Consider the following 16,228-nt stretch of genomic DNA (forward strand, 5'->3'; position numbering starts at 1 on the left):
TTATACAGTTCCACAACATACTCCCATTATCTGTGGAAGTGATACAGGTTGAGTATCCCATATCCAAATATTCCGAAATACGGAATATTCCAGAATACGGAATTTTTTGAGTGAGAGTGAGATAGTGAAACCTTTGTTTTTTGATGGCTCAATGTACACAAACTTTGTTTAATACACAAAGTTATTAAAAATATTGTATTAAATGACCTTTAGGCTGTGTGTATAAGGTGTATAGGAAACATAAAATAATTGTGTGAATGTAGACGCACTTTGTTTAATGCACAAATTTATAAAAAATATTGGTTAAAATTGACTTCAGGCTGTGTGTATAAGGTGTATATGAAACATAAATGCATTCTGTGCTTAGACTTAGGTCCCATCATGATGATATCTCATTATGGTATGCAATTATTCCAAAATACGGAAAAATCCGATATCCAAAATACCTCTGGTCCCAAGCATTTTGGATAAGGGAGACTCAACCTGTAACAGGATTACAGTCCTCGCAAAAGAAAAATGGCAAATTCTAGTCTGTTGTCCTGCCAGACACAGTGATCCAGAACTATAATTTACTGGGATTACAGTTCATTATCAACCTGTAGCAACCTACTGCATGCAGTTTGACTGTATACAATAAATCGTATTAAGAATATATCTTGCATCTGTTCATTTTTCTATCTTATAGAATACAATCACTAATAACCATTGCCACATTCCCAGAGCACAACTAACAACCTATACACTTTCACACAGGTGAGCGCTAAGTAATATTGACTGTAAATCCTTATAAAAGGGACTGCTTGTCATTGTTCTATCCTTAATAAATTGTCATATAATTAAATTGGAAAACAAAAGATGGTTTTGTATGTAATGTTATTTCCCCTTTAATCCCTTAAGTGGCATGCCTGGAAATCTTAACTGAAGGGGTTAAACCTAGTGGTCCAAACCACCAAAGACACGGCAGCTTTGAAAAGCACTACTTAGTAAATGTTCCCCCAAAGTCTTTTTACTACTCTGCAAATGGATAAACGTAGCTTCCAATTTTGTAATATAGTCCCTATAGCATAGTTTGTAGTTGATAGACGTTTGTATCCTATTTCACCATAAACTATTTGGTTCAAGACCTAAAAGTTCTAGATAAGTATTAGCCATGTAGGTGGTGTTCACAGTAGAATAGGTTTCCACGTATATCAAGGACGGTGACTTATTTTCATTTATTCAGTACTTCTGATTCAGTGAATAGCAATTTTCAGATTTTTGGGCTCTGGTTTCATAGCTTGCACACTAATTTATGCAGATTTTATACACTTCTTAAGAGACTTCAGTATTACAGGCATTTTAGTTCAGTATTTGGGTATAACATAATATTTTATGTGCTCAGTAGCTACTAAACGTTTGTCATGTTAAAGCCAATGAAGTTTCTTTAATAGCTGTAGGCTGACATGTCTCATTTTATGCCATCAGTTATAGAGAAATCAGAGAGTCCCTCTGAGCATACCTGCTTACTCTGTGGAGGTTGGTTTGATACAAAAATTGGTTTGTCAAATCATGTTCGTGGTCACCTGAAAAGACTTGGCAAAACAAAGTGGGATGCACACAAATCGCCCATCTGTGTTCTGAATGAAATGCTGCAGAATGAAGAAAAGTACGAGCAACTCCTGAAAGTCCTGAATAACAGGCGTCCTGTTCACAGGCCGTTCTCCGCGCACAAACCTTCCAATAATAACTTCTCAAAATCCAGTTCTGCACACCCCGACACACATCGCAACGGCTTAAAAACTGATGCTATATCTGAGCAAATGTTGCAAGAAGGGGTGCACTTAAATGAGTGTGGAGAGGCAGCTGGGCCTGGTGAGAAGGATAAACCTCTTTCACTAATTGAACTTCTTAAAATGAGAAAATCAGGTGAAGAAAAGAACACTGAATCTTCTCAAAAGGTCAATCAAACTGCTAGAAAGAGGTTCATCCAGAAATGCCTTCACCCACTAGACGAAGACTGTTCATTGATGTGCAGTTCCCAAAAGAGCTTTGACTTTGCTTTTCCACCAGGTAAGACCAACCATCTATTTAGTTTATAAACTGTTAAGATGCTAATTGAAATTTATAGCCTTTACTTCTAGTGTCTTTTCTAAACACATAGGGGGGAATTCAACTGAAAAGTTGGTTGGGTGTCTGTTTTTTCCTATCTAATAGACAGGAAAAAACAGACACCCAACTGACTTTTCAAACAATTGAGTACCCCCCGTAGAGCCTGATTCTGAGTTGCATGCAAAAGCGAATGCAGCAGCCTTTTCTGGCAGTCGCCTGTTTGTGACATTATGCAAAGGACCTACAAACCCCTTCCCTTGTGTACATTCGTGCGGGCAATTGTGCAAAGACTGAGACGCCCAATTTTAGTGCCTGTGCATGCTGTAATACCGTCTATGTATGTTTTTATACGCCACCATTGATCGCACCATCCAAAATTGCATCCACCCTATGGCAGGTACAGTTTCTCAGTCTGACCACGGCCTCCTATGCTTGTGGCTGTGCATCTGTGTTGACATACCTGTGACACTCCCATAGTGGCCTGTTTTTGCATGCACTAGTTGCCAGCTCGTAATAACCACCCAGGAACACCTGTGACTTTCCTGCTACCTTTCTGATGTCACGATCGCAACAGCACCTTTTTGCTGCGACTCCGAATCAGGCCCATAGACTTAAACTTTTTAATCTGATGCTAAAACACACTTATCAATATATGCAGCTAAATTTAAGTGGGTTTTACTGGAATTTACATTGTACTATTTACAGATAATGCCTAGTTTTTTACCTCCTAAACATGTTGTGGCTATGATTCAATCTACATAGTGCATGTGCTTACAGTTATCTGTTAGTATATTCATCTGCATTAGTAATAGAATTACCCTTTTACCACCGACCAACATAATCCCGTGGTCTTCCCAAACTCTCCTGTTAGTCTTAATATCATGTCCTTGGTTCTGTGGTATGGGACATACAGTAAGTAGGGGTAGAGTATATTTGAGCATTACCAAGGGCTATATTCAGTCGCTGTCTGGTCCTTTCCAGCACTCTATTAAATGCCAACCCGACAGGTTTGGCCTGTTCCCGACCGTGTCAATCCGACTTTTTTAAAAGTCAAATTGAGCTTGTCGGAAACTGGGCCAAAACCTGTCTGGTTTGGACGCACTTCAGACAATACACACGGCTCGGCGGCTGAATGCCGCCGTTCCGCGTGTATTCCGACAGCATTCCAACAAATCTGATTTCCCGACTTGTCGGAAAAACTGAGCCTGGATTGAATAGGTCGGAAACCCCTTACGGCCTATTCCAGTCGAAAACTGCCGTCTTTCCGACAAGACGGCAGTTTCTGATTCTAATTGAGTACACCCCCAAAATTATAAAAGAAACATGGCAAAGGACAACCCATTCAGTGTTTTCTCGCAGGCCAGCAATAAGCATTAAATTGGGCCAGGTACACTTGGGAGGGTATGCCTTTGACATACCACTCGTCAGGATCCTAGCGGTCGCAATACCAATGCAAAAATCCTGACTGGTAAAATACAGCCGCCAGAATACTGGCAGTGTAGGTGATTCTTTCTCTGTGGGTGTCCACGACACCTATAGAGGGAGTGCCGGCAGCGTGGAAAGCGAGCTGGCAAGGGGCATCAATGCGCTCGTCCCGCTGCTGTCATTCTGGCGGACGGGATGCCGCTGTCGGTATAGTGATATACCGGATTCCCTTGGGAGTGTAAGGGAAGTTTTCTTTAAACCGCTATAATGAACTGATGGTCTTAAACTTCATACAGTTTTGATTGTATATCCTGCTAATGTCAGGTCAGTTTGGAGCCAATGGCTAAACGTCTCCATTCTGACAACTGTGGCAGTGAGACATCAGTGATAGGATTAGTCTATTAGAAAGCAGATACATAACAAATCTTTTAATATAGTACAATGGATTTAATGCTGTTCTGAACACACATTGTGATCTTCACATTTAGGCTCCCATTTATCAAGCCTTGCAGAGTGATATAGCACGGGAGATAAAGGGGTACATTTACTAAGCAGTGATAAGAGCGAAGAAGTGAGCAAGTGGAGAAATTTTCCCATCAACCAATCAGCAGCTCTGTATCATTATATAGTATGCAAATTATAGATGTTACTTTAGTGCTGATTGGTTGCCATGGACACTTCTCCACTGGCTCAATTCTCCGCTCTTATCACTGCTTAGTAAATGTACCCCAAAGTACCAGCCAATCAGCTCCTAACTGCCATGTCACAGGATGTGTTTGAAAGATGACAGGAGTTAGTTGGCTGGTACTTTATCATCGTGCTATTTATCACTCTGCATGGCTTGATAAATTGGTCCCATATTTTGAAATTATTAATAAAAGAAAAATAAAATTTCTGTAGCGGGGTACACTGGTATTCCACAGGCAATAACATCGGGGTGTAGAGTTGGATCTTGATCGGAGGCACCAACAGGCTAAAGCTTTGACTGTTCCCAGGATGCACTGCACCGCCTCCTCTATAGACCTGCCTCCAGGCACTGGAGCTCAGTTTGTAAGTTGGTGCCTGCAGTGCGGGTCACTAACAGGTGGGGCTGCGCTAGGCAGCCCTAATAAGAGCTTTTCTCTGACGTCCTAGTGGATGCTGGGGACTCCGTAAGGACCATGGGGAATAGACGGGCTCCGCAGGAGACTGGGCACTCTATAGAAAGATTTAGGACTATCTGGTGTGCACTGGCTCCTCCCCCTATGACCCTCCTCCAAGCCTCAGTTAGATTTCTGTGCCCGGCTGAGCTGGATGCACACTAGGGGCTCTCCTGAGCTCCTAGAAGAAAGTATAGTTTAGGTTTTTTATTTTCAGTGAGACCTGCTGGCAACAGGCTCACTGCAACGAGGGACTAAGGGGAGAAGAAGCGAACCTACCTAAGTGGTGGTAGCTTGGGCTTCTTAGGCTACTGGACACCATTAGCTCCAGAGGGATCGAACACAGGACCCGACCTCGTCGTCCGTTCCCGGAGCCGCGCCGCCGTCCCCCTTACAGAGCCAGAAACAAGAAGGTGGTCCGGAAAATCGGCGGCTGAAGACTTCTGTCTTCTCCAAGGTAGCGCACAGCACTGCAGCTGTGCGCCATTGCTCCTCATGCACACCACACACTGCGGTCACTGATGGGTGCAGGGCGCTGGGGGGGGGGGGCGCCCTGAGCAGCAATAGTAACACCTTGGCTGGCAAAACTAACACCATATATAGCCCCAGAGGCTATATAGGTGTATATTAACCCCTGCCAGAAACGATAAAATAGCGAGAGAAAGCCCGCCGAAAAAGGGGCTGAGCCAACTCCCTCAGCACACTGGTGCCATTTTTCCCTCACAGCTCCGCTGGAAGGAAGCTCCCTGGCTCTCCCCTGCAGTCCTGCACTACAGAAAGGGTAAAAAAGAGAGGGGCGGCACAATTTAGGCGCAGTATATATATATTATAGGCAGCTATAGGGGAAAACACTCTGTATAGTGATATCCCTGTCATATAGCGCCCTGGTGTGTGTTGGCATACTCTCCCTCTGTCTCCCCAAAGGGCTTTGTGGGGTCCTGTCCTCTGTAAGAGCATTCCCTGTGTGTCTGCTGTGTGTCGGTACTGCTGTCGACATGTATGAGGAGGATAATGATGTGGAGGCGGAGCAAATGCCTGTGAATGTGATGTCGCCCCCTGCGGGGTCGACACCAGTGTGGATGGACTTATGGAAGGAATTACGTGACAGTGTCAGCTCCTTACATAAAAGGTTTGACGACATAGGACAGCCAGCTACTCAGCTTGTGCCTGTCCAAGCGTCTCAAATGTCATCAGGGGCTATAAAACGCCCGCTACCTCAGATGACAGATACAGATGTCGACACGGATACCGACTCCAGTGTCGACGATGATGAGACGTGTGTACCCTCCAATAGATCCACCCGTTATATGATTGAGGCTATGAAAAATGTATTACACATTTCTGATGATACCCCAGGTACCACAAAAAAGGGTATTATGTTGGTGAGAAAAAACTACCAGTAGTTTTTCCTGCATCTGACGAATTAAATGAGGTGTGTGAGGAAGCGTGGACTTCCCCAGATAAGAAATTGATCATTTCTAAACGGTTAATGGCTGCGTACCCTTTCCCGCCAGAGGATAGGTCACGCTGGGAAACACCCCCTGGGGTAGATAAAGCGCTGACACGCTTATCAAAGAAGGTGGCACTACCGTCTCCGGATACGGCCGCCCTAAAAGAACCTGCTGATAGAAAGCAGGAAAGTACCCTAAAAGCTATATACACACACACTGGCATTATATTGAGACCCGCTATTGCATCAGCTTGGATGTGCAGTGCTGCAGCTGCGTGGTCAGACTCCCTGTCGGAAAACATTGATACCGTGGATAGGGACAATATTTTGCTAACGATTGACCATATAAAAGACGCGGTCTTATACATGCGTGATGCACAGAGGGATATTTGCCGGCTGGCATCAAAAATAAGCGCTATGTCCATTGCCGCCAGACGGGGGTTATGGACTAGGCAATGGTCAGGTGATGCCGACTCCAAGCGGCACATGGAAGTTTTACCCTATAAAGGGGTGGAACTTTTTGGGGAAGGTCTTTCAGACCTCGTTTCCACAGCTACTGCTGGGAAATCGACTTTTTTGCCACAGGCTACCCCACAGCAAAAGAAAGCACCGTATTATTAGGTACAGTCCTTTCGGCCCCAGAAAACTAAGCGGGCTAGAGGCTCATCCTTTCTGCCGAGGGGCAGAGGAAGGGGGAAAAAGCTGCAGCACACAGCTAGTCCCCAGGAGCAGAAGTCCTCCCCTGCGTCCGGTAAGTCCACAGCATGACGCTGGGGCTGCTCAGGCGGAATCGGGAATGGTGGGGGCACGTCTCAGGTTTTTCAGCACACAGTGGGCTCTCTCACAAGTGGATCCCTGGGTCCTTCAAGTAGTATCTCAGGGGTACAGGCTGGTATTCGAGACGTCTCCCCCCCGCCGTTTCCTAAAATCTGCCTTGCCGGCAACTCCCTCTGCCAGGGAGGCAGTGTTGGTGGCTATTCAAAAACTGTATTCACAGAAAGTGATTGTCAAGGTACCCCTCCTTCAGCAAGGAAAGGGTTACTACTCCACAATGTTTGTGGTACCGAAACCGGACGGTTCGGTGAGACCCATCTTAAATTTAAAAGCCTTGAACACTTATATCAAAAGGTTCAAGTTCAAGATGGAATCGCTCAGGGCGGTTATTGCGAGCCTGGAGGAGGGGGATTACATGGTATCCCTGGACATCAAGGATGCGTACCTGCATGTCCCCATTTACCCTCCGCACCAGGAGTACCTCAGATTTGTGGTACAGGACTGTCACTATCAGTTCCAGACGCTGCCGTTTGGGTTATCCACGGCACCGAGTGTCTTTACCAAGGTAATGGCCGAAATGATACTCCTTCGCAAGAAGGGAGTTTTAATTATCCCGTACTTGGACGATCTCCTGATAAAGGCGAGGTCCAAAGAACAGTTGATAGTGGGGTTGGCACTTTCTCAGGAAGTGCTACAACAGCACGGCTGGATTCTAAACATTCCAAAGTCACAGCTGGTCCCGACGACACGTCTTCTGTTCCTGGGAATGATTCTGGACACAGACCAGAAAAAAGTGTTTCTTCCACTGGAAAAAGCCGAGGAATTGTCATCTCTGGTCAGAGACATCCTAAAACCAGGAAAAGTGTCGGTTCATCAATGCTCACGAGTCCTGGGAAAAATGGTAGCTTCGTACGAAGCAATTCCATTCGGAAGGTTCCACGCAAGGACGTTCCAGTGGGACCTGTTGGACAAATGGTCCGGGTCCCATCTCCAGATGCAACAGCGGATAACCCTATCGGCCAGAACCAGGGTGTCGCTGCTGTGGTGGCTGCAGAGGGCTCATCTACTAGAGGGCCGCAGATTCGGAATACAGGACTGGGTCCTGGTGACCACGGATGCCAGCCTTCGGGGCTGGGGGGCAGTCACAAAGGGAAGAAATTTCCAAGGACTGTGGTCAGATCAGGAGATTTCTCTTCACATAAATATCCTGGAGCTAAGGGCCATTTACAATGCCCTAAGCCAGGCAAGACCCCTGCTTCAAAACCAGCCGGTACTGATCCAGTCAGACAACATCACGGCGGTCGCCCATGTAAACAGACAGGGCGGCACAAGAAGCAGGATGGCGATGGCAGAAGCCACAAGGATTCTCAGATGGGCAGAGAATCATGTGTTAGCACTGACGGCAGTGTTCATTCCGGGAGTGGACAACTGGGAAGCAGACTTCCTCAGCAAGCACGACCTACACCCGGGAGAATGGGGACTTCATCCAGAAGTCTTCCAAATGCTGGTCAACCGGTGGGAAAAACCACAGGTAGACATGATGGCGTCCCGCCTCAACCAGAAGTTGACAAGATATTGCGCCCGGTCAAGAGACCCTCAGGCGATAGTGGTGGACGCTCTAGTGACACCATGGGTGTACCAGTCGGTTTATGTGTTTCCTCCTCTACCTCTCATACCCAAGGTACTGAGAATAATAAGAAGGCGAGGAGTGAAAACCATACTCGTGGTTCCGGATTGGCCAAGAAGAGCTTGGTACCCGGAACTTCAAGAGATGCTTACAGAGGACCCTTGGCCTCTGCCGCTCAGACAAGACCTGCTGCAGCAGGGACCCTGTCTGTTCCAAGACTTACCGCGGCTGCGTTTGACGGCATGGCGGTTGAACACCGGATCCTGAAGGAAAAGGGTATTCCGGAGGAAGTCATCCCTACCCTGATCAAAGCCAGGAAGGATGTCACCGCAAGACATTATCACGGCATTTGGCGAAAATATGTTGCTTGGTGTGAGGCCATGAAGGCCCCGACGGAGGAATTTCAACTGGGTCGATTCTGCACTTCCTGCAAGCAGGGGTGACGTTGGGGTCCATAAAGGTCCAGATTTCGGCTCTGTCGATTTTCTTCCAAAAAGAACTGGCTTCACTGCCTGAAGTTCAGACTTTTGTCAAAGGAGTACTGCATATTCAGCCTCCTTTTGTGCCCCCAGTGGCACCTTGGGATCTCAATGTGGTTTTGGCATTCCTGAAATCACATTGGTTCGAACCACTTAAGACTGTGGATTTAAAATATCTCACGTGGAAAGTGGTCATGCTGTTGGCCCTGGCGTCGGCCAGGCGGGTTTCAGAATTGGCGGCTTTGTCTTGTAAAAGCCCTTATCTGATTTTCCATATGGATAGGGCAGAATTGAGGACTCGTCCTCAGTTTCTCCCAAAGGTGGTTTCAGCTTTTCACTTGAACCAACCTATTGTGGTGCCTGCGGCTACTAGGGACTTGGAGGAGTCCAAGTTGCTGGACGTAGTCAGGGCCCTAAAAATGTATATTTCCAGGACGGCTGGAGTCAGAAAGACTGACTCGCTGTTTATCCTGTATGCACCCGCCAAGCTGGGTGCTCCTGCTTCTAAGCAGTCTATTGCGCGCTGGATTTGTAGCACTATTCAGCTGGCGCATTCTGCGGTAGGCTTACCGCAGCCTAAATCTGTAAAAGCCCATTCCACACGGAAGGTGGGCTCATCTTGGGCGGCTGCCCGAGGGGTCTCGGCTTTACAACTTTGCCGAGCAGCTACTTGGTCGGGGGCAAACACGTTTGCAAAATTCTACAAATTTGATACCCTGGCTGAGGAGGACCTGGAATTCTCTCATTCGGTGCTGCAGAGTCATCTGCACTCTCCCGTCCGTTTGGGAGCTTTGGTATAATCCCCATGGTCCTTACGGAGTCCCCAGCATCCACTAGGACGTCAGAGAAAATAAGAATTTACTCACCGGTAATTCTATTTCTCGTAGTCCGTAGTGGATGCTGGGCGCCCATCCCAAGTGCGGATTGTCTGCAATACCTGTACAAAGTTATTGTTACAAAAATCGGGTTTTGTTGTGAGCCATCTCTTCAGAGGCTCCATTTGTTGTCATACTGTTAATCGGGGTTCCTATCACGTGTTATATGGTGTGATTGGTGTGGCTGGTATGAGTCTTACCCGGGATTCAAAAAATCCTTCCTTATTGTGTCAGCTCTTCCGGGCACAGTTCCTAACTGAGGCTTGGAGGAGGGTCATAGGGGGAGGAGCCAGTGCACACCAGATAGTCCTAAATCTTTCTATAGAGTGCCCAGTCTCCTGCGGAGCCAGTCTATTCCCCATGGTCCTTACGGAGTCCCCAGCATCCACTACGGACTACGAGAAATAGAATTACCGGTGAGTAAATTCTTATTTTTAAGAAGAAAGAAGACTTCAAGGGCCGCAGCACAGGCACTAGAAGATGTGTATGTCATGCTGACATTCTGTGCTGTGGCTCCATCACCTTCCCCAGCGGCGCTGCATGCTCCCACGTCCTGGTTACTGGGTACTTGCAGCGGAGGCGCTCCGGTTATCAGGCACACATCACTGCTGATGCTCTTCTGGATAATGTGGCTGCAATTCAGGGAGGAGGTAAGAGGGTCCCCCAGGTGGGACCCGCTGAAATTGCGATCTGGCTGCGGTCCCAGGAGACAGACCGCGCCGCTGGCGTGGTCACTGTGGCCGTGCAGGGACCCCACTATATTCACCAGGGCAGGGGGGCACAGGTCAGATTTACTAAAATCCGTTTATTATAGGCTCGATAGTACCCGGTGGTGAAGTCCAGCAGAGGGGATAAGGCGCTGACCTGTAGCCCCTCCCCAGCTCTGGCAGCCATCTACAGCAGGTGTTCCCGCCCTGGAGCTGCATCTTTCTCTCTCCCTCACTCCCTGTCAGCATTTGGGCGCCATTTCACAGAGCTGCGCTGATCCTGGGACTGCTGAGCACTGTCTCCTCTGAAAAGCCGCCTGTCTCATCAGCGCTGTGCATTTACAGGACACTTAAGTATTCTACATGTCGTTTAGACAGCGTTAGTTAGGAACAAGTGCACTCTATCTGAATATTTAGTACAAGTATTCTGTGATATACATCCATTGGTTACTGTGCATTATTATATCGGTATACATACATATCTTTATGTAGTATTGCTAGTCCAGTGCAGTTTTATTTTTTACATGTAATAATTTATGCATTGTACCTGTGACTGTGTGCCTATAGGTGCTGTGTGGATTCTGTTCTGTGTATCGCACATATTGCGATCACTATATTCTGTGCCCTGGGGGTGTAAGTGCGTCAGGGTCTCATATACCATATAGTGTTCCACAGGATATACTGTTTTGTATTTTTCACTGTTTCAGTACCCTCATACCACTTTAAATCCTCTGTTTGTGCTCTGCAATTGCGGTCACATATCTTAGGGGTTTTTTGTCAGGTGTTGTTTTTGTCTGGCTATATTGTACTGATACGCCCTAAGGCTACATTCCCAATAATGTCTGTTACACAGGGCAGGAAATCCGCAGACGCTCCTGCATCATGCAGTGCTGGCGCCACGGATATACCCGATGAAAAGATTTCTGCTGAGAGTTCAGGTACTGGGTGTTCTGCACCCCCTAGTCAGCCCGCAGCACCTGTGGCAAATCAGGATCCACCTTGGGCTGCATTTTCAAATTTGCTGACTATGCTTGTGACACGACTTACGTCCCCCTGTGGGACCTCCTGTGCCATTACAGCCACATATTGTCCCTGTAGTTAATCCACCATGTCAACCCAGTTACAGCAATTAAATCAGTCCTTGGTTAAACAAAAACCTAACCCTTGCCCTACTGGGACCAAAGGGTCATCTAAGTGGGCCATTTCTTCCTCACAATCGGATGGGGAATATACTGATCCATCAAATGCAGATACTGCTGCTCCTGATGAAGATTCACAGGTTGATGTTCCTGACCTAGTGGAGGCTATTAAGCCGATTCTTCTGATTGATGATGAGATTGACCCTCCTGATACGTCTACGAAACCTGATAAGTTCAAACATCAGAAGGTTACTAAATTAGTCTTACCACATTCTGACCATTTAATTGACATACGTCAGGAATCCTGGTCTTCTCTAGGAAATACATTTTCCCTGTCTAAAAAGATGCTAGCTCGTTACCCTATCTCTGCTGAGTTGAGTAACAAGTGGGAAACCCTGCCACCAGTGGACTCTCATGTAGCCCGTCTTGTGGTGTCATCTACTCTGCCTATCCCCACCGTCACCACTTTGAAGGAACCGACGGATAAGCGTGTGGAGGGTTGCTTGAAGTCTATTTATACTCTTACAGGTGCTGTACATAGACCCACTATGGGGTCATTCCATATCAAATCAACTCAAAAAAACATAATTTTTTTTACTGACTTACTCTCCGATTTTTATGAAATTTGGTGTACTAGTAGGATGGGGGGTAAAACTAATCTACACCAAATTTCAACATCATAGGTTGGATATTTTTGGAAGTGAAGCCATTTAAAAATTACCAAAATATGCAAATTTACTGCCGTGGGGATCTTTTCGTTTGCCTGTAACTTGAGTTCTAATTAAGACAGAGGGATGAAATTAGTGTCATTTTGAAGCTTATGACTAGATCTTTTCACTTCAATTTTAATTTAGTAAGGTAGTACTGAAAAAGTTTAATACGGTTTTTTTTTATCATTTTTTTTTTTTTTAAGTTCTCCCATATTTCATTTAAACATGTACCAAATTTCACTTTGGGACTCCCATGGGATAATGCGATAATAATTTACTGACAAGCAGCCAGCTATTTATACAAAATTCTCACTTGCAGACAGTGTATTATAAAGTTTTGAAAAACAGCAATATAGCCTTAATATATATAACAGACCAGGTTTTGTTCATGCTTTCCATGAGTTTAGTTTTGAAGTTGCAGACAGAGTTTCTCTTTCTGTAATGGTGTACACACACATCCTGTTGTAAAAAGTTGGAGTATTCAAAAAGTGGAGGAAGAGTTTGGTGCATCCAATTTTATGGTTCGTGTAGCTAAAAAGCTTGTTAAAGTTTAAGTTTAAAGTAAAGTTTACTTTCCACACCTAATTCAAAACCAGGGAAGGTGCTGACAGAAGAAACTGCAAATGTTGTTAGAAACTTTTATGAATCTGATGATATAAGTCGCATCATGTCCGCAAAGAAAGAGTTTGTTTCGGTAAAAATGCCAGATGGAAAAAGAGTTCAAGCTCAGAAACGGTTGGTTTTAAGCAATTTAAAAGAGGCGTATACCTTGTTTAAAGAGAAGTTTCCGCTGCAACGTCTAGGGTTTTCAAAGTTTGCAGAACTTCGCCCCAAACACTGCACCTTAGCTGGAGGAAGTGGTACACATTCAGTGTGTGTCTGCACCATCTACCAGAATGTCAAACTTATGATATTAGGTGCAAAGATTTCTGATTTGACATCAAAGGAAGAGATCCCATTGAAATCGTATAAGGATTGTTTGGCGATGATAATATGCAATCCTCCTCACCCAGCATGCTACCTTAATGAGTGTAATGAATGTGAAGATGCCAACCGCCTCAAACATTTTAAGGAACAGTTGAGGCAGTTAATGGATGACAGCATGATGGATACTATTTCTTACAAACAATGAGTCTCTGTTGACCGTTCTAATCTTGACAGTTACGCATTCATCTGATGACTTTCTGGACGCTTTTTGTGACAAGGTACAAATACTGCTGCGCCATTCCTAAATTGCCAGACAACAGTCGTCTTTTCAAGCAGACCTTAAATTAAGTTTGCAACCAGGGGAGTTTTTGGTAATCTGCGACTTTGCAGAGAACTATTCGTTTGTACTGCAAGACGAAGTGCAAGGTTTTAACTGGAATAACGCATAAGCAACTCTTCATACTTGTGTAGCATACTTCATAGATGAGACAGGGAGTCTAAAGCATGTCAGCTTTGTTATTATATCAGACTGCTTTCACCATGATACTGTTGCAGTTCATTTATTCCAGAGGTTACTCATAAATTTTCTTAAGGAAAAGTATCCTATCGGTACAAAGATCATTTATTTCTCAGATGGAGCTGCCTCTCAATATAAAAATCGAAAGAATTTCATTAATCTTTGCTGTCACGAGCAAGACTTTGGAATTCCAGCCGAGTGGCACTTTTCAGTCACCTCCCATGGAAAAGGGGCATGTGATGGAGTTGGTGGCACTGTGAAAAGATTAGCTGCACGAGCCAGTCTCCAAAGGCCGTACGATCATAGTGTTCACTCTAGGATCCAGGCAGGGCAGGGCGCCGGACTGTGAGGGGCACAAGCGCGTGTGTGCGCGGCAAAAAGGAACGTGGCCATGCAAATAGGGGGCGTGGCCAATATACGTAATACAAGTGGGCGGTTCAGCCCACAGAAGGGGGGCGTGGGCGGCCGGCAGCGTCACTGTTGTGTGCGTGCCCAGCACCTACAGAGGCATCTTTACACGCTGGGAGGACAGAAAGCGGGCGGCTTTTTTTAGCAGGGCGCTGCAGAAAGGGCAGGGCAGTTTTTGCACTTAAAAAAATTGGGCAGGGCGCGGTGCCCTGCTAAAACAGCCTAGCATGAACACTACGATCAACAAATAATGACACCTCGACAATTGTTTGATTGGGCCGTTGAGAATGTTCCAGCTGTCTCTTTCAAGTACGCCAGTTCAGCTGATCACGAGGCAAAAGAGAAGTTCCTGGAAGCTCGATTTGAGCAATCCCGCACAATTGCTGGAACCCAGAAACTACATTCCTTTATTCCCTTAACAACTACTTTGTCAACTAAAGTTTATTCCTACTCTACATCTTCGACAGTGGAATGAGTTTGTTTACTGGAGGACGAAGTAGAATTTAAAGACATTAAAGGATTTGTCACGTGTGTGTGTGTGTGTGTATGATGCAGAGTGGTGGGTAGCATGTGTTCTTGACGTAGATTTAAAGTACGAATTAGTAAAGGTCCGCTTTCTCCACCCACAAGGACCATCCCCATCATGCAAATACACAGGGAAACCCGACATTCTTCTAGTCCATCTTTGTGATATACTAACAGTAGACCCAATGACTACAACAGGACGTGTGTACACCATTACAGAAAGAGAAACTGTCTGCAGCTTCAAAACTAAACTCATGGATAGCATGAACAAAACCTGGTCTGTTATATATATATTAAGGTTATATTGCTGTTTTTCAAAACTTTATAATACACTATCTGCAAGTGAGAATTTTGTATAATTTAGCTGCCTGTTTGTCAGTAAATTATTGTTATTGCATTATCCCATGGGAGTCCCAAAGTGAAATTTGGTACATGGTTTAAATGAAATAAGGGAGAACTCATATAAAAAAAAAAAAAAAAAAATTATGAAGAAAAAAAAAATCCCTATTTTATAAAATTGAGGTCAAAGGTTAACCTTTTTTTAGTACAGCCTTACTAAATTAAAATTTGAAGTAAAAAGATCTAGTCATAAGCTTCAAAATGACACTAATTTCATCTCTGTCTTAATTAGAACTCAAGTTACAGGCAAACGAAAAGACCCCGTGGCAGTAAAATTTGCATATTTTGGTCATTTTTAAATGGCTCCACCTCCAAAAATATCCAACCTATGATGTTGAAATTTCGTGTAGATTAGTTTCTCGTCAGACCTAACAAGCACAGCAAATTTCATTGAAATCGGTGATGGTCATGAAAATGGCTGTGTTGATTTGATGTGGAATGACCCTATGGTAGCTTCTTGGGCTGCAAAAGGCATTGAAGCATGGATTCAAGCAATTGAGGAAGAGCTACCTCTGAATTTTTCTGACACTGCCAGACAATATATGTCATATATTACCACAGCCTCCCACTATATTCAGTAGGCGGCCTCTAATGCAGACGTTATGGCGGCCAAGGCATCTACTACGTCTATCCTGGCTCACCGGATTCTGTGGTTACGGTTCTGGTCGTTGGACCTGGACTCTAAGAAGACCTTGGCGGTGTTCCCTGATAAGGGAGATATACTATTTGGAGAGGATCTGAACAAGATTGTGACCGACTTGGCGTCAGCCAAGACTGTTTCTCCCAAGTACTAATCCTTCGGCTCCGTAGGCTGAGTACTACTTTTTGTTCATTTTGACCTCCAGGTAAAGCAAAGGGTCAGGCAAACCCGAGACGGGCTCGCACTTCCAAATCCTCTAAGCCCAAACCAAAACATTCTTGGGCCGCCCGTCAGCCTGCTTCCAAACCGGACAAGCCTGCTGCATGATGGGGCGGGCCTACCCCAGGTATGGTTAAAAGACCACTTCGGACGCCTGGGTGCAGGAAGTGGTCTCTCTCG

The 16,228-nt window shown here is 45.3% G+C and overlaps 1 protein-coding gene across 11 annotated transcripts in view; it reads left to right on the forward strand.

Moving 5' to 3' along the window:
• Positions 1-16,228, forward strand: part of ZNF644 (zinc finger protein 644) — a 212,403-nt gene that overhangs the window by 132,096 nt on the left and 64,079 nt on the right. For all 11 annotated transcript variants that reach the window (XM_063939931.1, XM_063939922.1, XM_063939921.1 and 8 more), the window contains one exon: positions 1,465-2,049. In XM_063939931.1, the coding sequence (XP_063796001.1) occupies positions 1,465-2,049 (585 nt within the window). The remainder of the gene's footprint in view (positions 1-1,464; positions 2,050-16,228) is intronic.

This window comes from Pseudophryne corroboree, chromosome 9 (genome assembly GCF_028390025.1).
Source record: "Pseudophryne corroboree isolate aPseCor3 chromosome 9, aPseCor3.hap2, whole genome shotgun sequence".
Taxonomy (NCBI): Eukaryota; Metazoa; Chordata; class Amphibia; order Anura; family Myobatrachidae; genus Pseudophryne; species Pseudophryne corroboree.